At 35.3% G+C, this 25,957-nt stretch overlaps 1 protein-coding gene across 4 annotated transcripts in view; it reads left to right on the forward strand.

The window, feature by feature from the left end:
- Positions 1–25,957, forward strand: part of LOC138707947 (uncharacterized) — a 531,488-nt gene that overhangs the window by 57,478 nt on the left and 448,053 nt on the right. For 2 of the 4 annotated variants that reach the window (XM_069838011.1, XM_069838012.1), the window contains exon 2: positions 9,521–9,633. The exons of the other annotated variants lie outside the window; for them this stretch is intronic. In XM_069838011.1, coding sequence (XP_069694112.1) covers positions 9,544–9,633 — 90 coding nt within the window. In that variant the 5' untranslated portion in view covers positions 9,521–9,543. The remainder of the gene's footprint in view (positions 1–9,520; positions 9,634–25,957) is intronic. 4 annotated transcript variants of the gene reach the window in all.

The raw sequence follows: 25,957 nt of genomic DNA on the forward strand, positions 1-25,957 counted from the left end.
GAGAGAAAGAGAGAGGGATAGACAAGAGAAAAATAGGAATACAGGGAGAGAAATGAATTGCCGAGGCTGAAAAGGAATTAAGGTTCAGTTCGCATATCTTACGGGGGCACAGATCCAATGGTCGGACTATACCTGGTGTATCATTATACACGCAGTTTTAAGAGAACGGAGCGTCGTAGAAACTTGCGGTTTTCACTGTTACATTTCTCTAAACAAAGCCTTTATTTTGAGAATTACTTTATTTTTAAGTTGACAGGGTCTTTAACAAAATTCTTCATCAGCCCAGTTTTATGTGGAAGGGAGGAACAAGAATCTTATCAGGCTGAACTAATGGTGTTCGTTTTACATTACTTTCCTCCGGAACATACTCCTGCCGCTTACAACATACACTGTTGTACCACATAAAGTTATTCTGTAGCACGGCTGTACCACAAACGCAATATATATATATATATATATATATATATATATATATATATATGTGTGTGTGTGTGTGTGGCGTTTGTGGGACAATATATATATATATATATATATATATATATATATATATATATATATATATATATATATATATTGTGAAGCCCCCTTGCAAACCAAGCAGCAAACAAATTAATTTAACGTCACCACATATCTTCCAACAATGAGTCTTATATTTTAAAACACGCACAATCTTAATCATGTTTTGATAACTTTCTTTAAGACCTACAGAATGGAAAACCGGAACAGATGGAAATTCATTACAATTATGAAGTAACACTGCTTTTAAGCTATACTTTGATGAATCTATAAACAATAGCCAGCTATCTGGATTATGCTCAAACCCTAGTTCACTCATTATGCTATTAACGTCTAAACAGAAACACATATTCTCACATAAGTCACATCACGTTTTGTGCAGGAAATAATATTACAACCCCATTAGAAGTGCCAGACCGTGTCTACCTGGGTTTATCTCTCTGCGGTGTCTACTTCTAGAAGAAAGGACAGATTTATTACCTGTATCCTGATAACTGACAAAGGTTTGTTAGAGGGTATAACAAATAACACATTATCATTTTTACATTTTGTAAGTATGTAAGTAATCGTGTAGGACAGGTGTACACGCGTGTTAGCACGTGGCATGCGAACACGTTTTCAATGTAGGATATCTAAAATATCTAAAAATTGTGGTTTGAGTGGCATTTTGAGCATTTTTTTCAGGATCTACGCGTAAAAATGAACTAAAAACATGTACTATCTTCACAGAAATAAATATCATGCTGGGTAGTGGAATAATAGGTACAGTAATAATAATAATAATAATAATAATAATAATAACAATAATAATAATAATAATAAGAATAATAATAATAATAATAATACAAATTGAGAAATTTGAAATACACTTCATAGCTACATAATTTCGGAATAAACTAGAAAAACTAGAGATAAAATTGAGGTTATGGTTACATATTCATAACTTGAAAATAAAGAAGTAAAAATTACACAACGCAGACCACACCTGTGGAGTAATGATTAGCGCGTCTGACCACGAAAGCAGGTGGCCTCGGTTCGAATCCCAGTAGGGGCAAGTTACCTGGTTGAGGTTTTTTCCGGGGTTTTCCCTCAACTCAATAGGAGCAAATGATGGGTAACTTTCGGTGCTGGATCCCGGACTCCTTTCACCGGCATTATCTCTTCATTTCATTCAGACGCTAAATAACCTGAGATGTTGATACAGCGTCATAAAATAACTCAATTAAAAGAGACACAACGCATCATCCATGAATATTCTTGGAAATTGCCATCTTCTAAATCCATTTCAAGACGTAAGCTTAACTTTATCGTACTAAACAAGTGTCTCACTATATCTCACTACAAATTATAGCACTGAGTGAGGTAAAATGTTAGTCTTTACGGGCCATATTCATAGACATTCTTAGCGCGGGCTTCCGGTGGATGATCAGCGAACTAACGTTTTTCGTATTCATAAACCAGTGTTAGCGATGTGATGTGATATGAATCCTGTACAAGTAATCACTCGATAGCCGGGGCTAGTTTAGCACGCTCGTAGCGCAGGCTAGCGAAATGTCTATGCATAGCACCCTTAATGTCTTGAGACGTACTAGCTTTTGGCTAATAAACGACTAAAGTGATAGTTAAATCGTTACTCTGAATATAAATTCTGCGTTTTCTGCATACTAAAGTCGGACGTAAGTGACTGTGAATTTGAAGTGACGTTTCTGAATGCGGCCCTAAAACTCTTCTTCTCTACTTCTATGTACCGCAGAAAATATGAGAGGATCCTGTGAACGGATATTGTTGCATTTTTTACTCACAATGTAAATTGATATTCACCCGTGTGCACCATTTTCGATTAAAATTTGACCATTGTTAAGTCGACACTTAATCATATTCAACGCCAATTTCCGGTGCATCATCCTCGGTCAAAGTTAAACAAGAGAGTTGATGATGATCAAATTTGATCACGGGTGTGGGACCGATTATCTTGAGTTGAACATGGTGAAGTAGAGGAAAACAAGATGGCAGCATGATTTGACGTACTTGACGGAATCAAAGACGAAATGATGCATCTTGAACACGCAAAGCACTGCGGAAATAGCAGGATTGGTGTTATTGTGCAAAGAGAAGATCCAGAACTCTCTTTTCCATTGTGTGTTGCAAATTGAACTATGATGGAAAGTGCCCTGCACAAGTGTTCGATAAAAAATGTTTTAATAGTCAGATGTGCCACTGAAGAGTGTAATAAAATAATTCATAGTAATCTAGCTGTATTTGTTGTATGTTTCACATTTTCAATCCTGAATAATTTGTTATTGTATGCATGGTAATGTATTTACTTATTTTATCATACTACGAAAGTAATATTAGAGGTGTCAGCTTATTTTTGTTGTTTTTTAACACACATTTCAGCTTGTTTCAGAATTTTAACTTGGCAGCCCTGCATTAATAAAGAAAAGAGAAAATTGCTTAAATATGTGTTTTTGTTTGTGTTTTTGTGAAGTGAAAAGTAGTTGAATAGTTGAATACTGACCTCATTGTAAACAGACTATTTACCTATTGTTCTATTGATGCAAATTATTTAATTTATCACACAACTGTCATGTTCGTTTGTTTTAAAGTAGACCACCAGATTTTTTTAAAAATAATAATACTACTTGATTATAATACTGAACATTGATTTAAAATACTCTGATTGAGGTTCTGGTTGATTGGTCGTCGAAAGTTAAAGTTCTACAGCGCGGTTCACGCGATATCGACGTAGCGTAAACCCATTTATATCCAACTGGAAAGTACACACCAGTGCAAATTGTTATCAGTTGTCTATTTCTGGTGTAGGTCTCTTTTTACGTCCTTGAACGTTTATCTTTTCATGAAAGTTTGAAATATACCGTGTAACACGAAAGTCATTCGCCAAAGAGGGAGAACAATATTAATTTTGAAATGACAAATGTAGGCCCACGGAAAAGACAGCAAGGAACATGTAAGGATCACGACAAAAACAACAAGGACCGTGACAAGGTCAAAGATCAGGACCACGATAACATATTACAAGGAACACGATAAACACCATGACAAGGATTATGATAAATACCTCGACATGGACCGATAAGAATTGCAAGTACCAGAACTACGAAAAGAATCATTAGAAAGATAGCAAGGACCACGATAATATACTACAAGAAACACGACAAACATCAGGACAAGGATTACGATAAATACCACGACATGAACCACGATAAGGATTACAAGGACCAATACCACGAAAAGTACTATTAGAAAGACAACAAGGACCACGACAAAGATATCAACGACCTTCAAAACGGTCACGAAAAGGACAAAGTTTATGAAAGACAAGGACCACAATAAGGATCACAACATGAAAACGGCAAGGATCATAACATGGACCACGACAAGAAGCACGATAAGGACTACGATAGAGAGCACGGTAAGGATTACGACATGAAACACGACAAGCTTCAAAATAAGAATCTCAATAAGGACCTCAATATAGACCACGATAAGGATCACGTCAATGACCACTATAAGGTTCATAAGGACGACGATAAGGTTCAGAACATGGACCACGATAGGGATCACAAGGATCAGGATAAGGATCACGGCGCGAACTGTGACAAGTACCATGGCAAGAATCACGATAAGGACTTCGACATGGGCCACGATAAGGATCACAGATATGGACCACTATTAACACCATGACAAAGATCACGATAAGGATCGCGACATGAACAATGACAAAAAACAAGGATCATGGTAGGAACCATGACATGGATCACGATAAGGACTTCGAACTTTAACAAGATTAGGATCATGACGAAAAAAGAAATACCACTATAAAAACCATGACAATGACAACAAGTAGAACGATAAAGAACAGTACAATGGCAACAAGAATTATGATAAGGGCCATGGAGAAAACAAGGACCGCTCTGATAGCTGCGATAAAGACAACGATCCCTATAAGGACCACGACATGGAGAATGAGAACTACCACGATAAGGATCACGTCAAGGACCACGGAAAGACTAAGATAAGAATTAAGAAAGAACCATAAAAGACCACGAAAGAATCACGATAAGGACTGCATCAAACAGAACAAGGACCACGACAAGGACAAAGCAAAGACAAGGACCACAATAAGGATGGCGATATGGCCACGAAAAGCACTTTGATAGGAATCACTATAAGGACCACGACAGTTCACAAGGAGGACTGTGATAGAGATCACAAGGACAACGATTGCGATAAGAACTATGAGAATGACAAGGACCACAACAAGGACAAAGACAATGAGCACAAGGATAAGACAGTGACCACAAGGACAAAGACAGTGACCACATGGACAAAGACAATGACCACAAGGACAAAGACAAGGACCACAAGGACAAAGACAAGGACCACAAGGACAAAGACAATGACCATAAGGACAAAGATAAGGATAACGATAAGGACAGAGATAACGACCACGATGGAGATCATGACATGGGCCACGACGAGCACCACGAGAATGATCATGAAAAGGCCACGATAAGGGTAACAAGGAACAGGATTGCGATAAGAACTATGAGATTGACAAGGACCACTATAGAACCACGACAATAACAAAGACAGGGACCACAACAAAGATCCCAACATGGATACACGACAAGCACCACGAGAATGTCTACGATAGGGGCCACGATTAGGATGAAGACAAGAACCATGATAAAGACCAAGACCACGATAAGGACAATGACAAAAACAACAATTACCTAATAAGAACTATGACAAAAGCAGAGGAAGACAATAAGGACTATTACAATGCCAATAAGGACCACGATAAAAACAACAAAAATCACGATAAAGAATAATATCCTATACATATTATGTCATTTATATTATGTCAAAGACAAAAACCAAGACAAAAACAATAAGGATCGCGATAAGAACCATGACAAGAAAACCAAGGACCAATATAAGAAACGCGACATGGACAAAGACAAGGGCCATGATAATAATTACGAAATGGAAAAAGTTCGCGATAAGGGTCACGACTTTAACCACTATAAGGACAAAGACCACTATAAGGACCATAACAAAGACAAATACCACGATAAGGATCACGATACAAGATGACAAGAATGATAAGGGCCATTGCAGTGACAAGGATCATGATAAGGACCACAACAAAGACAACAATAAGAAACATGACAAACACAACGGTGACCGCGGTAAGGACCATGACAAAGACAACAAGGATCATTATAAGATCTACAGCAACGATCACGATAAGGACCACGACATATATCACGATAAGGATAACAAGTATCAAGGCACGGATCATGACAAGGACCATGATTCACGTCGTGATACTTAGGCCTGTCGTGATTCTTGTCGTTGACCTTGTCGTAGTCCTTATCGCGGTGTTTGTTGTCTTTGTCAGGGCCCTTATGCTGATCTTTGTTTTCTTTCTTCTAGTCCTCACTGTGATCCTTATTTTTGTCATGGTTCTTATCGCGATGATGGTTGTCTTTATTGTGGACCTTATCATGGTCCTTATTTTCTTTGTCAGCGTCGTTATTGTGATCTTATTCATTATCATAATCCTTATCGAGGTTCATTTCTTGATCCTTATCGTGATCTTTGTTGTGGTGCTTGTAGCAGCACATGTTGTGATCCTTGTCGTCGTCCTTGTCTTTGTCCTTGTTGTGGTTGTGGTGCTTGTCGTCTTCGTATTTGTACTTGTTGTGATCCTTGTTTTTATCATGCTCCTACAATTGTCATTTCAAATGATAATGTTTCCCTTTTTGCAAGTGACTATTGCTCCATTCGGTAAATAATATCCTCAAAGGGGGGTCTTAAGATGCTGTACGGCAGTCTGACCGATCACAGATTTACTCAGGATACTCGTATTTTCTATCGAGCGCCAAGCGCCATGTAACTCATTTTGAGGTGAGCTATACTGTAGTAGAGGAGGCAAGACTTATCCTGCGATCTTATCATGTGCCTTGGCTATATCACCATTGGGTATAGAGGAGGAAGATGAACTTTCGTGTCAGTAGATTCGTATATCATGAAACAACTCTCTTTCTGATACCTCATTATTTTCCATGTGACACAGTCATATGCCACATCTCGCCTCCTCATCTATATAGTACAAACATTTGTACAATTTTAATCTTACAAAATTGTGACTTACTCCACATCTTGAAGCTTCAATACTAATGTGAGATCTATAGAATACAGTAAATGAAATGAACAAAGAAACTTGATTTAAAGCCTTCTCGAGGAGGGGAAGTCAGCACTCTAACTCGCACGTTTTCTCTCTGGGAAAGTCTTTCTAAATGATCCGGGCTATAATATACTTTGTCAGTATTTTGAATGGGAACCTGCCAGCGTTGAAATTAAAAAGCTGGATAAATGTTTGTCTCACCATGTCTCGGTGGATGATACGGTTAATATTTAAATCTAGTTATTTAAAATTAATTTCGTAATGCTTGTTGTTACAGCATTTTACATTCTTCAATTTCATTGTAATTGTTAGTTTTTACTATCCTATGCATTTACACTGTGTATGTATGTATGTATGTATGTATGTATGTATGTATGTATGTATGTATGTATGTATGTATGTGTGTATATATATATATATATATATATATATATATATATATACGACTGTAATTACACCATATATATATGGTGTAATTCCAGTCGTTAGATTAACGTTTATAGTATTACAATTTGTAATTTTGTATTGTCTGTGATCATTAACACTTAATCTCAGGACTATGTAAAACTCTATTTCATCTTTGTTCAGACAAAAAGAAAATCGTTGGTATAGACTAGGAATCGAACCTGCTCGCTTTTGCACAATACGCAGCAGATTTAATATATGAGCTATTGAAACGACACGAAAGTGTTCATTTGTGCGCGGAGTATCGATCTAGCCATGAAGATTCAAATGTCGATTTAACTACACTATATATATATATATATATATATATATATATATATATATATATATATATATATATCGTCGTTGTTCTTGCAATAACTCCTATGTGCAAAGTATAAAATTTTTCAGTAGGAAGAAAAACACATTTATTTATTCTATGGGAGTGGTAAATAGCAGATAGTCAATTGTTACATTTTCGAAAGAAAGAAATATAATAACATATAGGCTGTATCACTATTTAAGTTATTTAACACAGAAAAAATCTGAAAATCGGTAAATATGTCACATAGGAGTTATTGCAGGAACAACGACGAAAATTAGCTGTTATTTACGTCATATTACCATACTTTTTTTTGCAGTTTTTGAAGTGCATTTCGGAACAAACGAAATAGCCTGAATTTAAGTAACTCAAATATTCGTAATCTTGTGCATCAGTTCTCTGGTATCCGATCATGCGCAGTGTCTTACACCTGAGACTTAAGAATATTCCATCGTCTCATTTTTGGGGGGGGGGGGAACTGTACATCTATTCAGGCACTTGACGATATGTGTCACAGGAAAAACAGTTTACTGTTCCTATGCATCTGACGTCTGACTAGTGTAATATATAGCTAGTCGGCGATGTATATAATGGAGGGTGAAAGGAACTGGTCAACTTACCCCATTATCTCCTGGCCTAGTTGCCTCATAAGTGGTGTCTTCGTGGTATTACTTGTGGTGTTCAGACCTGTTGGACAGTTGACTAAACAACAAAAACTGATCAATTGCAATGAATTCATTTTATTCACTTATGTCTAATAATCAATTTCATTTCATCACTCCTTACACTATCCAACAGTTTTCACAAGGAGGTCTAGTAATATATCGATGGCTAAGAAGTGATACCTCGTATCTGTAAAATTGCAGGTGAATAATAGAAATGTTTTTCTCTAAATAGACGAATTTTTTATATATGTTTCTGCTTTGGGAGATCGGGACTTCTACTCGAGGATAAAATATTAGCTAACTATCCAATTTTGTTAACATAATAATAAAGTAGTTATTCTGTACCGGTAATAATGTAGTTAAACTAAATGGCGCATTTTGTAAAATGCGAGGTTATCACTTATTAGATATAGATTTGCCGTTTTAAATATTACATTATGTTTTGGACACAAATATTTACGCTTGGGACAGCATTGAATTGTGACGTTAAATCCAACCAGATAGTCTGCTTTTCTCTTAGAGAATTTCCGTCAGTACTTTCGTGTGTTTTTATGTGTGTATGTGTGAATTTTATTTCGTCCTAAGGATCATACAGGATGATGTTGGACACGTCAAAAGAAATTAAAACTAGAAATAGTTCTAGAACTAATACACATTAGCAAAACAATATATATATATATATATATGTGTGTGTGTGTATGTGTGTGTGTGTGTGTGTGTGTGTATAATAACTAATACAGATGCAGAATTTCTGACAAGTTCTAAAACAATTCCCACTTTTAACTGCGAGAAGTTTGGTGCTGTTTTCTTTTTTTTCTTCCATAATTTTTGTAATTCGTTACTTGAAACAAATAGTCCGACAAACAAAAGCGAAGCTATAATAGACAGAGTGCGTTCGTTCATTCGTTGTTTCATACGCGGAAACCTAGCGCTCAGATGATTCTTCTCAAGTGAGCGTACCGTCAACTGATGGTACTAAGTTAATCGAGAGAAAATGTTGGTGCACCGCATCTGTAACTTGATCGTTGTCAAGAATTAACCACGTTTCCGTGATTGCTGATAAACAGGCTAGATGATCGAGAATGGTATACACGGCCATATATAGGGTGATTGAAAAACTCTGCGACAAACTCTGAGGGGTGTTAGATCTAACAATAAGGAACACTTTTTGTTAAACAACCTATGTCTTTTGACGCGTCGTTTCGAAGTTACCGTTGAAAATGTTTTTGCGCGTGCGTACATCAATGTATACGATTGTATGCACCCCTGTTTGTTTGTTTGTAGAGATGTTTGTAAGAGACGAGAAGGGTGGTTGTTGTTTGTTTGCGTTTAATGTTCAATACCTTTTCCTTTCAGTTCAGTGTAATCATCAATTGAGAATGGATGTCTACGCAGTCTTCCATCAATGCGCTGGGGACGAAGAGATCCATCGTCTCGAAGGCGAGATAAAGTCGAGCAAACATTGTGTGGTGAGGGTGATTTCTGTTTTGAAACTACTGTTGGTACATGTTGAGAGCTCTTGTTTCGTTTCCGCGAGCCTCCCCATAACACATTACCATGTCGGTTAACTCGGGAAAAGTGTAGACATCCATTCTCAATTGATGATCAGACTGAACTGAAACGAGAAGGTATTGAACATAAAACGTAAACAAACAACAACTCTTCTCGTCTCTTACAAACATCTCAACAAACAAAGAAACAGGGGTGCACACATTCGCATACATTGACATACGCCCGCGCAAAAACATTTTCAACGGTTACTTCGAAACGACAAGTCACAAGACATGGTTGTTTAACAAAAAGTGTTCCTTATTGTTAGATCTATTACCCCTCAGGGTTTGTCGCAGAGGTTTTGAATCACTCTGTATGTTGCGGATATGTTATTGTATGGTTGTATAACTTATATTGTTCTAATAATTGTGTAAATTTAGGTATGATGTGTAGTATCTCGATATGTTTCTATATTATTGTAATTATGGTTGTTATCAGTTATGTGTTTTACACAATGTGATGTATTATATGGTTTATTTTCTGTTTTAATATAATGTTCGTTTTATCTTATTTGGAAGGCTTTTTCAATTTGTCTTGTGCATAAATCTGGACATCAGTTGCATTTTAATTTGTAGACTCGAATTAAATTGTATTTGTTTGTTGGTGTGATTGTTTAGATAGTTCTGTAATGTCTTATTTTGTTTTGTATGATATGTTGTGTTTAATTTTTTATTGGAACTGCAATTTCGTATGTTAGTATTGTGATATGTCAGTGTTACGTATTTATTACCTTATTGTTGTTTGTTTCGGTTTATTCTGCTTTTGTTTGGCCTCTTTATTAATGTTCCTATTATAATTATTACAATTAAAATCATTATCTTGTACTATATATATATATATATATATATATATATATATATATATATATATGTAGTAATATTTTTTTTCGATATAGTCGTCGTTCATTGGTATGTTAATCAATCTCAGTACTATAGTACGGAAATCTGCAAGTTTGTGTTATCTTGTTAATTGGTTTATTTCACGACGATTTATCAACTGTTACGGTTATCTAGTGTATAAGTGAAATGCATGTTATAATGCCAGCGAAATGAATCCAAGGTAAAGTGTCAGAAAATACCCAGCATTTCCTCTTAAAGGGTTCAGGTAAAAATCCCGGAAAGAACCTCAACCCGGTTGTTATAATTAAAGGTAGGATTGGTATGTAGTAAAAGCTAATAGTTTAGTCGGTATAGTTTGTAAACATGCAAGCCATGCCCCCCATTCCTTATACTTGGCTTTCTTGTCATTCAGTACTTCCATTAGTTAGCGCTAAGAGTCTTTAATCTTCTTAACCACCACTTACAAAATAGCGGGGGTTTAAAAGCTGCATTGCCTAGTCCTTGTGACTTTTCTTCCATTTCGAGTCTTGTCAACCAGGCTTAAAACCATCTTAACCGGCATCACACCGACTGAACTATACTCGGCGTCATTCTTAACTCTTATTACATATAAATCCTAGCTCTAGTTATAATTGTTGTGAATTTTCTGTGCATCTTAAATTCGTACTTGTAGATTTTGTTTTCATAATGTATAAAAAATACAGATTTTCGTGCTCTATTTCTATTGCGTGCTTTAGTTTAGAATGTGTATTTCTTAGATGTTGATGGAAGTCTGTTGGTAACAAATAGGCTGGGGTGAAGTCTTGAGAGTCGTACGTGATTCCGATGCTGATAAAGGAAAGGTTTGGGGCTCCAGGCTCCCGGGGTTTATCAGGCTACTCTCATGTGTGGATGGTACCTAGCTCTATCAGGGACTGAGGCATGATGACCCACTTGTCAGCATCGGATTCAGGAATACCACCTGTCGGACTTGAATAATCATCGCATACATAGGACGCACACGAGTACGAACCCATATCGGATCGAGTCCTAAAAACCAAGCTAAACAACTTTTCTGTTTGTCTTTTATTGTCATTGTATAAAATTAACATATCAATTACGTACTCGTATTTGTATCAGGTAATTATTTTTTCTGCGTGTTTGCTAGCCTCGTTACTTAGTATGTGTTTGTTCCGTGTTGGAAAGCGCGATAGCGTGGCGGTTAAGGGGTAACTCGGCGAGCCAGAAGGTCGCGCGTTCGATTTTCGATGGGGTCATGGATTTTTCCACTTATCTAATCCTTCCAGCCGCACTAGGGCTCTGAGGTCTACTCAGCCTCTAACAGAAATTACGAGTCAGAGGTACTTTTCTTTGTTGAGCATTTGTTCGAGTATTTTGAGCGTTTCTATTATTGCTATGTTTCTTCTTCTTCTTCTTCTTCTTCTTTCTCTATGGCGCGTCGGCCCGTTTTCGGGTCATGGCCTATCCAGTTGCACTCCACCAAACTTGTCGATACTGTGCTGCGACTCTCCAATTCCGGATTTTGAGGATTTGTAGTGCATCCTGAAATACACCATTTTTCCATCTGTTACGCGGTCTTCCCACCGGCCTTCCTCCTCCGAAATCTCCTCAAAATATCTTCTTTGGGACTCGTATTCTTCCATCCTACTTAGAATTATTGCTATGTTTGTATATAAATTTGCTGTATCAAATGATGCTAATGTTCTGTTATGTGGAATATAATTGTGTTTGATTTTGTTGACTAGGTTTATGGTATTAATCACTGCGGTTGCATTCTCAAATTTTGTATTATTTCTTGTAATGTTATATATGTATTTCCGTAATTTGCATGCTGGTGGATTTCTGTAATTTATTAGTTACCTATTTGATAAGTGTTGTATGTGCATTTCCGGCAATGCGTTTAGTTTTATTGCCTCAGAATTAATTTGCTTTCGTTGCTGCATTTTGTTGTTTGGCATTATGTGTGTGTTTTGACTCATTGCTTTTCACTACAGATTGGTATTCTGTATTTTGTTTGGTCTGTTTTTATTTTAATGGCATTAATATCATTAAAGGATGTGTTGATTTTGTCCTCCATATCTTGTGCTTTCGTTATTAATGTGCAGTTTCCTGTACCTGCTGTTACAAATATTAATTTATGTAACTTATATCTCCTTCTACCTGCTATTTGGGGAAAGGAAATTGTACTAGAACAATAGAAGGAGTCCTTAATTGTACCTACCATTAAGAAGCGGAAAAGAACTGTAGTAACTTTCGAGGAATATCACATTTGTTGACGTCCTACGAAATTTTGTCCAATATTCTTTTGAGAAAATTAACTCCATATGTAGATGAAATAATTGGCGATAATCAGTGCGGTTTTAGGCGTAACAGGTAGACTATTGATCAGAGTTTTTGTATTCGATAGATATTGGAGAAGAAATGGGAGTGTGGATCTAAGGGTACAGTACATCTGTTATACATAGATTTCAAAAAGGCATATGACTCGGTTAACAGAGAGGTTTTATATAGCATTCTTATTGAATTTGGTATCCCCAAGAAACTGATTCGATTGATTGAAGTATGCCTCAGTGAAACTTACAGCAGGGTCCGTATAGGCCAGCTACTCTCTGATGTTTTTTTTCTCAATTCAACGTGTGCTAAAGCAAGGAGATGCACTATCACCTTTACTCTTTAACTTCGCTCTAGAATATGCCATTAGGAAAGTTCAGTATAACAGAGAGGGTTTGGAATTGAACGGGTTGCGTCAGCTTCTTGTCTATGCGGATGACGTGAATATGTTAGGAGAAAATCCACAAACGATTAGCGAAAACGCGAAAATTTTACTTAAAGCAAGTAAAGTCATAGGTTTGGAAGTAAATATCGTAAAGACGAAGTATATGATTGTCCCGTGACAAGAAAATTGTAAGAAATGGAAATATAAAAATTGGAGATTTATCCTTCGAAAGAGGTGGACAAATTCAAATATCTTGGAGCAACAGTAACAAATGCAGTATAAATGACACTCGGGAGGAAATTAATAATAAGTATGAGAAATGCGTGTTATTAGGGGAGAGTTGCGTAATTTGTACCGTTGTTGCCTAAATTGTATCACCGTCTTGAAAATTAGTTCCTTGTTAAGTGTTGTCATCTACGTCAAACATTGTGAACTATATTTACAAATATTCCATTTTATGAGAGACGGAGCCTGTGGGTTGTGTTGTGTAGACATGAAGTGAAAAAAACTTGTTTTAGGTAGTTTCAATCTAGTTTTTGCGCTACATGGCTACAACAATTACTTGCGGAAGGTAAGTGGAAGTCCACAATGCTATATATTATTTAAAACTACATTTATATATTGTAATTGCCATTAAGTTACAGACTTCTGTTAGAAACCATTAAGCAGCAAGAATTTAACAAAGAAAATATGGCGAGGTTGCGTATTTTGTACCGGCTTCAGTTTCCTATAATGTACCGGAAGAATATAGGAACTTTCATTATATGTTTGAAATTATAGTGACGTATGAAGAAAAACATACCTAATTTAAATCAACCATTATAATTTATTAAATTCTTACCATTTCAATATGAATATAATACGGTAATTTTTATTTTTAGGAAATAAAACACATTCAATTCTGAATTTGAAATAGTCATGTCAGACGTTCATTACAAATAATAAAAAATTACTGGGACAAAAATAGCATAAACACAATAAATTATGCATTTAGAATTTAATCGAATAATTTCCACATTTCATGTTCTGGCGTTTTTAAGTTTCTTCCTTTATAACAAATTATAATTGCATTTTACATTAATTCCAGAATGGCAAAAATCTTGCTGTTGCTGCATATAGCTTATGAATGGCGATCATGGAATAAATGGATGTGCCCGAATGTACAATGTGCCTAAGCCTACAATACTAAAACATGCGAAAAACAAAAACGTAATTGCTAATGGAGTTGTGAAATCGTTTGGAAGAACCACAGTATTTTCGGCAAAAATTGAAAATGAACTTGAAAATCACATTCTAAAGTTTGAATAAATGATATTTGGTTTAACTCCAACAGATGTTAGGAAACTTGCTTTTGATATAGCTCAGAGAAATGGACTGCCATTTAATTTCAATCGTGAAAAGGACCAAGCATTGAAGAAATGGTATTATGCACAGCCTAAGAGGCATCCCAAATTGTGAAGGCAGAGAGAGGTAACATCCATGGGTCGAGCGAATGGGCTCAACAAGGAACGTGTCTATGAATTCTTCGATCTGCTGGAAAACATTAGTTAAAGCCTAGATCATATATAAAACAGATCAGCCAAGCTTATATTAAATTTGGACGCAACTGGAAAATAACGGACGCTATGAGTCACTAGTGTCGAGAAATGAGCTTGCAATAACCAATACTAGATGGCAGAGTACCTGAAAAGTACATAGAGTAATACGACTGTGGGATGACTTTTTTACGTCATGTCACCTACAAATTTCTTTCTCATTGTAATGTGAGGTTATGTTACTTTGATGTGTCGCTAAATTGTAGCATACAGAAGCTTGTTTTATCCAAATTCATTAACACACATAGATGACATTTTGGTACATGGCTGATAGAATGTTGTTTGCGTTCAATATATAATCTGTCATCATTTGATGTACGATATCTAATTGTTTTTAATTTCCAGTATACAGTACCTCACTAGCAACAATTATCACAAAATACTAAAAAGAGCAGATTTGTCTGCGTTTGTTGAATGCACATCATGATGCTCACGAAAAGGCACCCTCTTCTGAAATTTATCCGATAGGGGAAGAATTACAACTTCCTCCCCCCCCCCCCCAAACATGTTTCCTCTTTGCTAGGCCTACATGTTTTCATTTTACAGGTGTATTATATGATGCGATATGGAAGCAGATAAATAATAACTGTACGTTTCTCGTCCACATTAAATTCAACGTGTTCATAACGTAGGCCTGATATATTGCTTCATGTAGGCTACACAGCTGGCAGTGTTCTTTTTACGAATAAGCGGTCGTACTAATCATTTTCTTTTCATCTGAACTATTGCTAGAATATGCGTTTGTGTTTTTATTTGCTCTGTATGTTGTTAAATAACTACTGAACATCGTCTTTCGTTAACAAATTGTTCTAGTATTCGTTTCATATCAGTCTTACGGTATTGAATTATGTCCATTACGTGGGCGAGATATTATCAGGCTGGAAAATTCGCTCTGAATGCATTTTTTTACACAATTTTCTAATTTTCAGCAGACTTACGATACCCTGTGCGGTTTCTCTGCCAATGCAGAGTTAATTGCAATATACGGTAATCCTGTTATTTTCCTGACACTTTCATATCCGTTCTCATAAACGTACTGATTTAAATTCTTTACCCTACTGTAGGTATTTTGCTCTCTACAAATCATCGTTAGTCAAATGAAATAGTCTATAATAGTTGTTTGTAACGAATTAGTAGACAACCTCAATCCCTCCTGACCGCCTCCCTTACGGATTTCTTTCTCACTTTAATCAAATTTCATTTATACTGGTCCTTAAATTACATGAATTAGTGCTGAGGTAGTTACGGTGATTTCTGAAGTGAAAATCGTTCAATTTATTAGGGTGAAATCAAAAATAATTTTTGTAGCCCTTCCTTGTCCTTAATTGGAAATTTGAGTAACTTCATATTACGACAATATTTCTTCTTCTACAGTTAACATAATCGCAGATGGACATTTCTAAATGAAGTTTGTTACACAGAAACCTTTGAGACAATATTGACACTTGAAGTTCTTTATATGGTTCATCTATAAGAGTTAAACTAGCGCTGAGGTAGTTTCCTTCATACTCGGCTTCTTCACCTTACATACATGAGTCTGTAACAGGTTAGGTTTGGTCAGTGCTGTCATGGTAATTTTTTTCTTGGCCATGCACCCCACCCCTTGTTTTGTCCCTTGAAATATATTTTACTCTCCTCTCTCTATCTCTCCAATTGTCATTTAATTATTTTTTTAATATTAAAGAAGAAGTAAATAAATTGTTTTGCTTTACAATTTAATTGTACAAGTTTGATTTAAAGAATACACCATGTAGCACCATCATAGATGCACACTTGTCTCGATGAATCTTGGAGTGTATATTTGCAGCACTTCTTGTTTTTTAACCATTATTTTATATAATTCTGGATTCCACTGCTGAAGAGGTGGATAATTTTTGTTTATGAACATCAAACAAAATACCGGTAGGTACAGTAGGAACAGCAAGAGATGATCTAAGAACTGTATAGATCTCCACGTACAAAATTTAGGCACCCATATGCCGTATGGCTCCTTACAGACAAAATTTTCATTTCCCCATACGATTAATTAAAAAAAAATTGTAGGTTCCATACGATATATGGCCTCGTGTGGCCTCCATGACAGCACTGGGGTCAGTTTGTTTAGGCACTTTTACACCTTGCATATACAATCAACTGCATCTCCACAAAAAAAAATGCCTTATAAATTGAACGGTTTTCACTTCAGAAATCACAGGAACCGCTTCAGTGCTACTTTCACCCAGGTAGTAGTTAGCAGTTAATCATTTCAAAGCTCTTGTTATATCATGAAATAGCATCACACAATGCTGCCAAAATAAATGTTCCCAGTGTTAAAATTACAAAGTGTAAATTTCGCTTAGGACAGTTTTTGCTCTGGAAAATTAAAGGAAACAAACAGTATATCAAACCAGCAGCTGAGACACAAAGCACCTGAAATTCGAAAGTGGTTAAAAATTTTTATATTTCGTTCTTTGTTATTTACCAGCAACAGAAGTACCAGTATCAGATTTTTTGCAGAGCTAATATCAGAGGCCCCTCCTATTAGAGAATGTTTTGAATATTATTATATTCTGGAAAACTACATTGGCACATCAACCTCCCTTCCCCCCGCCAGAATTCTGGGCTGAAGCACGAAAATTTCGAAATGTACAAACTACAGATGCGGCAGAATGTTACCACAATGGTCTTCAGCAAGAATTTTGTAAGACATATCCAAATATCTTCATGGTCATTATACATATTAAAGTAAAACATATACTACATGTGAAGTAACTACTAAAAATGAGAGAAATAGAAATGGGAAGGACAATAAAACAAGTGGAATGGACAAACACTAAGAAACTATTCATCTTGAATCAGTATGAACAATAGGACACATTTTTTTGGCGCCAGTGGTATAGAATATGAAATTAATTTGCATCAATAAGTTTTTCGAGTTTAGCATTACTTTAAGTATTTATTGTCCCCCTGTTGGAAATATGGAATTACTTTGTTTGAAACTTGATTAAATTTTATTGTACCTTAACTCAATTTATTAAGGTACAATAAAATTCAATATAATAACTGCAGGTCATTTTACAATAAATCTGTTGGATGTAAATTATTTCTTAATTTATTAGGACCATAAATGTATTTTTACAAGCGATAGATTGAATCATTTTTATCTTAATAATTTAATGTAGGATGATTATTTCGGGAATTGTTATGCTCTAAATTGTGAGGATATTTTAATACTTTTTTAAAATATAAATTTGGAATATGTTTCCAGTTAGTAAAGAGTAATTCAGCGAGACAGAGGTCTCAAGCATATTTATTGACACATGCCAGAATTATTAAATATGAAAAAAAAGAGTTCTTGCACTAACATACTGTTTATAAAGTAACCACATCTTAATAAATACAGTATCAGTCTTACTAATAAACCGTGTATAGTTTTTATACGAGACTTATGCAGAGTAGAGACAGAAAACGTTACTAATAAACCGTGAATAAGCTATGGACGTATAAAAAGGCTGTAACTATACAATGCGAATTGCTTTGCAGTAGTTATATACACGAAACCCCATGTTTAAGCGTTGTATATAGAGAAAAAAAATGGCCTCCCCTCTAACAGCTGTTCGTATCGACTGTCATTTTATGACGATGGTTGCCTTGTAACCACAGACGAACAAACCAAAGATCATAGAATTATTAGAATAATATTGCTGTAGCTTGTACTCTTTGACCAAAATGTAGTGTGGTAATCGATTAGAGCCAGTTGTACTATCGATACTTAACACGCCACACTACAGCGCTCTACCGGATGCAGTAGAGAACCTCAGATATTCTATTACCTTTCGTAACGAAGTAATGACGAAACTAAGACGTAGCTGTGTAACAGTTATACTGTTATACACGACGTATGTAGTGATTATTAGTAAGGAATTTACACACGACTTATAAACGAGCTACTCATTGTATAAGTATAAGACAGTTAAACGTCTGTACATAGAGTTTTTATTAGTAAGACCGTATATGTACTGGTATTCTATATAAAGGCATAGGAGTGAATATAAATCTGTTTTAAGGAATGCCTATTTAATATTCCTGCTATAGGAACATGAAAAAATAAATACAACGCAGCATGGAAGCTAATTCAACTCTTTATCGAGTATTGTTGATGAGATGTGTTATGAAGGTAGACCGAATCATTCAATATAAATGTATAAATGGGATGAATAATAATAGATTAATTTTAATGTATGTAGTATCAAAACTGAAAGCAGTAACTAGTATATGAATGATGTCTTAACAAGTATAAATAAAATGGACTTTTGACAAGAGACACACATTTGGCTTAATAACTAGGACTTCAAGGAATTTATGGTAGCTCACCTGTCAGGCAAAACTCTGAATAGTCAGCATTGTCAAACTATAGAAGCGCGATTAAAAAGTATTTTTTTCCCCACCCATTACATATGATTGCTTTTTTCAAGTCCCGGTAATAACAGTATTAAATTAATTATCCCACATATTTGGGTGGTGTCTTTCTTTGTTTCTGACATAATTTATGAGAGTTTCTCTTTTACACTTCAATAGAGAAATACAACTTTCAGTGGACAATGAGCGTGTAACTCTAATGGAACTCTAAGAACCACAGCATTAATGTTTTCGTCTTTTCTTTCTTGCACCTTTCTAATAAAATTGGCATATATTTCACTGGTCTCAGAAGTAAAATTAAATGTATAATAGCTTCTTGGTGAAAAATATTTACTGAAAATTAATGTAGGATTTGAATAGCAATGCCACTTCTCAGGCAAGGTTATTCGTGGATGACTGTATGATATATAGAAAAAATTAGTGATAAATCTTATATCACCGCCTTGCAAAACTAGCTTGATATTATTGAAAACTGGACTACAACAAATAAAATTAAAATCAATGTGAGCAAAAGTAAATCAATATGTATCCTTCTGTAAAACACAAAATTAAATTCGTCTCACATACCAATTAAATGGATCACCAGTGCCACAAGTAAACACTTAGGTACTGTATATATTTTAGTAACAAACTGGTTGAAATAAGTCACTAATATTACAAGGATAGCCTGGAAAGCACTACATTTCTTTATGTGTATTCTTAAGGAAGCTAACCGAAAGTCAAAAGAATTAATGTACGTAACCCATGTTCGGTCTACTGCTGTGTAGTAATGGTAGGCACATCTGACCGTGAAATGACTGGGCCCGGGTTCAAATCCTGATTGGGGCAAGTTACCTGGTTGAGGTTTTTTCCGAGGTTTTCCCCAATTGTAAGGCGAATGTCATGTAATCTATGGCGAATCCTCAACCTCATCTCGCCAAATATCATTTCACTATCACCAAACCCATCGAGGCTAAATAACCTAGTAGTTGATACAACATCGTTAAATAATCAATTTTAAAAAAGACGTCAGATAAGCAGAGGAAGTTACAAAAGCTTGTGGTGACGAAGAATTTAAAGTTTCCGTGATGTTCAAGAAAGGAAAGTACTACAAATGGGAGGAAAAGTAGATAGCCTATATTGGTGTATTCATCACATGATATTACACAGGAGATATCACCACATATGGTTGTAAATAACCAAGGACATTTTAAATCTGAATGTGTATTTTAGTGTAATCAAGTATTGCTTTGTATAATAAGAACTGTAGGCACTGTGTATAAATCTCGATATGCATGTCAAAAAAATAGTAATCAACTTGGCAGAAATGTTCGTGTGTCACAATATAATTCGTAATATTTTATTTGTTAATGGCACTGTTATTATTATTAAAGTACGTCAGCAGTTACATGTACTACACAAGTGTCTTAATTCTTTGGAAAACAACTATTTATGTCATTTGGCACAATAATATGAACATTTTCCATTTTGGTAATAAATTAATCCATTAATGCCCAGCGTATGATTAAAAATACGGGGTGAGAAAGATTTTTTCATTCCTTTTCCTTTGACTTCAAGTTAACAATTTTTTTCATATAGGCAATACATGGATGTGGTTTAAGATTCAGGCATTGTTGAATGCTCTGTGATTGTTTCTCTTGTTGGTATGAGGTTTCGAGTTTGGATCTTAAAGAAAAGAAAACTTTGATTGGAATAAATGTACTTATTTTCAATATAAATTATATAATGAATTATGAAACTAGTGCTAATATTACTTGTTAGGTATTCGTGAATAATTCAGGCCATTTGGTGTACATGTATCTTTGTATAGAAGCATTGCAATTTCAGTTTCTACATATGGTATGATATATCATACGCTGAGCAGTAACGATATCATTTTCTGTATATTCTGTTAGATGAATTCTCCTTGGAGCATGTGTGAAATGGACGGCAAAAAATCTACAAACTATAAGCCTAGAGCAGAGGTGTTCAAAAGTGAAGTTTTAACTACAACCCTTGCAAAGAGGTGAAAGGGGTATACTACGGAATACTGACGTATTATCCCTTCTGCACAGGGTGAGTGAATAGGTACCGTACTCGAGACAGTGATGGCATTTAGCTTACTGTTTATTACTCACACAATTCGAGAAACTGTATAATATGCTGTAATGAAAGATTATCCATATATCATAGGATCTATGGAAGACATGTATCAATACCTTGACATTTTGCTTTTGTCTGGATATCTCTAATTACCTTCGCGAAGGATGTACTGGGAGATTCGTCCTGATAGCCATAACATTCTAGTTGCAAACTGTATCACCAGAAACAAATTTGAAACAATTCATCATTTCTTCATTTCAGTCACAATAACACAATTGACAAGAATGATAAAATATACAAACTAAGGCCCCTCTTCAATAGTCTAAATGAAATGTTCCAGAACATTGTTGACATTGTTCCAAATTCATATTCAGTTGACGAAGGAAAGGAACCACATTTTTTTCATCATAGTATCAAGCAATTCATACGATGAAAAACAATCAGATCTGGGTATAAGCCTTCGTGCTTGACGACGCCTGCTGGGTACCTTATAAAGTTCGAACCGTACACAGGGAGAGTCGAACGAGCACCAGGGGTGACTCTAGGAAATGCTATTACATAGATGCTTTGTATTGGATTGCTACCTGATGACAGTGAACTGTTTATAGACAATTATTTCACTTCCTTTGGGTTATTGTAAAAATTTTCAGCAGAAAATATCACGTGTTTTGGAATTACAACAGCTGATAGAATTGAAAAGCCACCTCCAAAGGATCTGGAAAAAATCCGTTAGAGGTACTTGCCATGCCATCAAAGACACATCTAGTAATCTGACGATGGAATGACAATGCTCAGGTCACTATAGCAACAAATGCAGCAACACTAGATGTAGTTTGTTTAGGCTCATGCTCACGGTGGAGAACTAAGGATAAGAGAAAAATCATTGTTCAACAACCGAAAGTTATAAAAATGTATAATGCGTGTATGGGTGGTGTGGACATGTTTGGCAAATTGAGAGGACACTATCGACTTCGACTATGGTCCAAGAAATGGTACTGGCCACTTATCAGACTTTTATATCAACAGATCAATAGTCAACTTGTGAATGCTGTACAGATAATATCACAAGGCAATATCTTTGCTGGAATTCACAAGAAAAATTGGAAAGTCATTGCTTGCAACACCACTAATAAGCATTTCTAAGACTGTAACACCTACAGGGAGAAACCAAGTTCTCAATGAAATATGTTTTATAGACTTGATCACCTAGTTGTCTGGTAAAGCACTCGGCGCAGATGTGCTTACCGTGGGATATGTGCTAAATTTTGTTGCGTCAAATGTAACGTTGATCTTTATCCTGATACTTGTTTTCTAAAATATCATATAAAATGAAGAAAACCGAAAAAAAATGTTGTTGAAGTACCTAAAATAATAATTAAAGTGATTAGACATGGATATATTGTTCAAATATTAGTACAAAATTCCTTTCTTACATTGTAGGGGCCTATTAAATATTTGTATGAAAATGATACTGTAACTGCCCAGCGTATGTTATATCATACAGGTACTATCTACTATACTGGAAGAGACAAAATTGTAATTTTTGTGTATTTGTACTCAGTAAGATGTAACAAATATAATATTATAAAATTATATGATTATGAAAACCTTTTTTTATCTGGGCATTAATGGGTTAAGTGGCAATAAAATGTTCATGTGTCACACCATATAATATTTTATATTCTTTACATTATTAATTATTCCTTTTCATTAAGATTTTCTGTTTATATTTTGGAATGCTTACGTTAAAAGACAGTGATGTCTCTTTCATACACTCTTAAGTATTTAATTAAATATCCTGTGAAGATCATAGTTACTTCGAAAATGTTATGTGTGTCACTATGGAATGACCCATCAGTATTGATAGTATTGTTACAAATTACAAAACCTGAAACTGTTAAAATGGGATCAGGAGTAGTGACAAAAAAATGTAATGTTGTAGGCCTACATCAACATGACTATTTTAATCCAGCGTCTAATAATGTGTGAAGGCCTTTTGAGGCAAACAATATTGAAAATGTGAGGGAAGGGCTATTCCTTGGTAATGGATTAGGCCTGTATATTTTATAATATTATTAACTATATATTGTTAAAGTACCTAGAAAATATCGTAATATGTATATTATATAATACTGTAAACGAGACATCACAGGCTGCAAACTAGATTATTCTTGTGTTTGTATAATTATACGAACATGTATGAAATAAACAGTATTACTTATATATTGTAATCAGGCTATATGCACAAATTTTCCAATATACTACTATCATAACTAAATAGGTAATGTTAACATTAATTTTCATACGTTTTTGTGGTGCAAGTTAAAATAATTCAAAGTAAAGTATAACAAACCTCCGACAACATTATAATCATGAACGTCAAATTCTCTTATTTTATTTATTTTTCAGTGTTTAGTCCCTTATTTCCCATTGTTCTTTGGATTTATCATTAGTAAAATATCAATTAACGGATAAAGTATGTTATACACTCAGTTGATAATATAAATAATATTCACGACAAATATATAAAAACAGAAGAGATAACGAATCATATTATTGCCGCCCGATACGGTACCATTACAACATGGTCTACATATTCTGTTTACCGGTACATTGGCTTTGCCTGGCAGAGATTCTGAATTATATTCAATACAAAGGCGTACTTTATCTTATCTCTTCGTTTCGCCCACGTGACAACTATAAATAGCTGCCTCGTTCCGAACTTGCCAAGGTCATATAGGCCAATAATATTTATCCATGGTCATCAGTTGTCGACAGTACATACCGTCGCTTACGAGATTATCTCGTAAGCAAGAAATAATCGATTTAGACCGACCAGACCGGTTCAGAGTTCGTGTCTCGTGATGGTGTTGGTCATTGTGTCATCTGTTGACGATTATTGAACTATATCAAGCCGGCCTCGACTGCAAACTCTAAAGCCTATATAAGAGAGCTATCTGTTAGTATATATGATCTAGAGTTAAAGATACAAATTGGAATCCACGAGAATTTTCAATGTGGACGAAAGTGGCTTCTCCACAGTACAGAAGAAGACACAGAAAATCGTAGCGAGGAAAGGCAAGAAAGAAGTGGGTGTGATATCGAGCGTAGAAAAAGGAGTGAATACAACGATGTGCCAGTGCATCTGGTCAATATGTTCCTCCCATGATTAAGATCTGTCTGTTGGTGCTCCACAGATCATTATTATTACAGTTTCAGAAACTGGCTACATCAACTCTGAATTGTTCGTCAAATGGATGCAACAATTCATTTCCTCCGTCCATCCTACCAAAGAAAGGCCAGTATTGCTGTTGCTTGATGGACACACCATCCACAGCAAGAACTTTGATGCCCTGATGTATGTGGTACAATTTAGGAAACCAGTTGCCTAATTTGTACTCATTGCAGACATTTAGGAACTGAACGTCATGACTTTATGTTAACTTGCTGTAAACTTTTATTTTTAGGAAAATCCTCCCAACATACCAGGAATTAAAGTGTCGCTATTGAAATGATTCAACATTTGTCAGTTAAAATTATAAAAAATAAAATGTGTAAAATGGTACAAATAAGGCAACTCTCCCCTATTCGGTTGAGAAGCTTTTGTCATCTAGTCTGCTGTCAATAATTCTGAAAGTTAGAATTTATGAAATAGTTATATTACCGTTTGTTCTGTATAGTTATGAAACTTGGACTCTCACTTTGAGAGAGGAACAGAGATTAAGGGTGTTTGAGAATAAGATTCTTAGGAATATATTCGGGGCTAAGGTGGATTAAGTTACAGGAGAATGGAGAAAGTTACACAACGCAGAAATGCATGCTTTGTATTCTTCACCTGACATAATTAAGAACATTAAATCCAGACATTTGAGATGGGTAGGGTATGTGGCACGTATGGACGAATCGAGAAATGCATATAGTGTGTTATTTGGGAGGCCGGAGGGAAAAAGACCTTTGGGGAGGCCGAGACGTGGATGGGAGGATTATATTGGATTTGAGGGAGGTGGAATATGATGATAGAAACTGGATTAATCTTACACAGAATAGGGACCGATTTCGGGCTTATGTGAGAGTGACAATTAACTTAGGGATTCCTTGAAAGCCATTTATAAGTAACTTATTTCCACTCTTAATATCCTTGCTGTTTGAATTTCATGTTCATCGGGTATGGGTTCCTTTATTTATATTCCTTAGTATGTCTTGGTATACTCTTATTGTTGAGTTTGCGTGTTTTGTATTGCTGTTTCTGTATGAATAATTTTTTGTATTTGTTGTGCTTTTTGTCTTGTAAGTTTGAACCCTTCTTCAAGTAATTTTTTTTTTTCGTTTGGGTTGAATATCACGTTGGTGTTATTAGATATTCTAGGCTGGAATCAATGTGTAGTACTGTATCTTGTTTTGTTGTTGTTATAAGAAAATTGTTATAAAAAATTAATGTATTGAGGAGATCACTTCTTACGTGTGTCAATACTATGACCTGTTTGAGTGATTGTGTAGTATCTATACTTTGCATGAAATTTGATGTATTCCCGAAATTTCTAAATTTTGTGCTGTTCTTGCACAAGTTTTAAGTTAATCTTTACCTTATTAGGGGATACGGAAGTAGTTTTGC

This window comes from Periplaneta americana, chromosome 10 (genome assembly GCF_040183065.1).
Source record: "Periplaneta americana isolate PAMFEO1 chromosome 10, P.americana_PAMFEO1_priV1, whole genome shotgun sequence".
In the NCBI taxonomy this organism is placed as follows: domain Eukaryota; kingdom Metazoa; phylum Arthropoda; class Insecta; order Blattodea; family Blattidae; genus Periplaneta; species Periplaneta americana.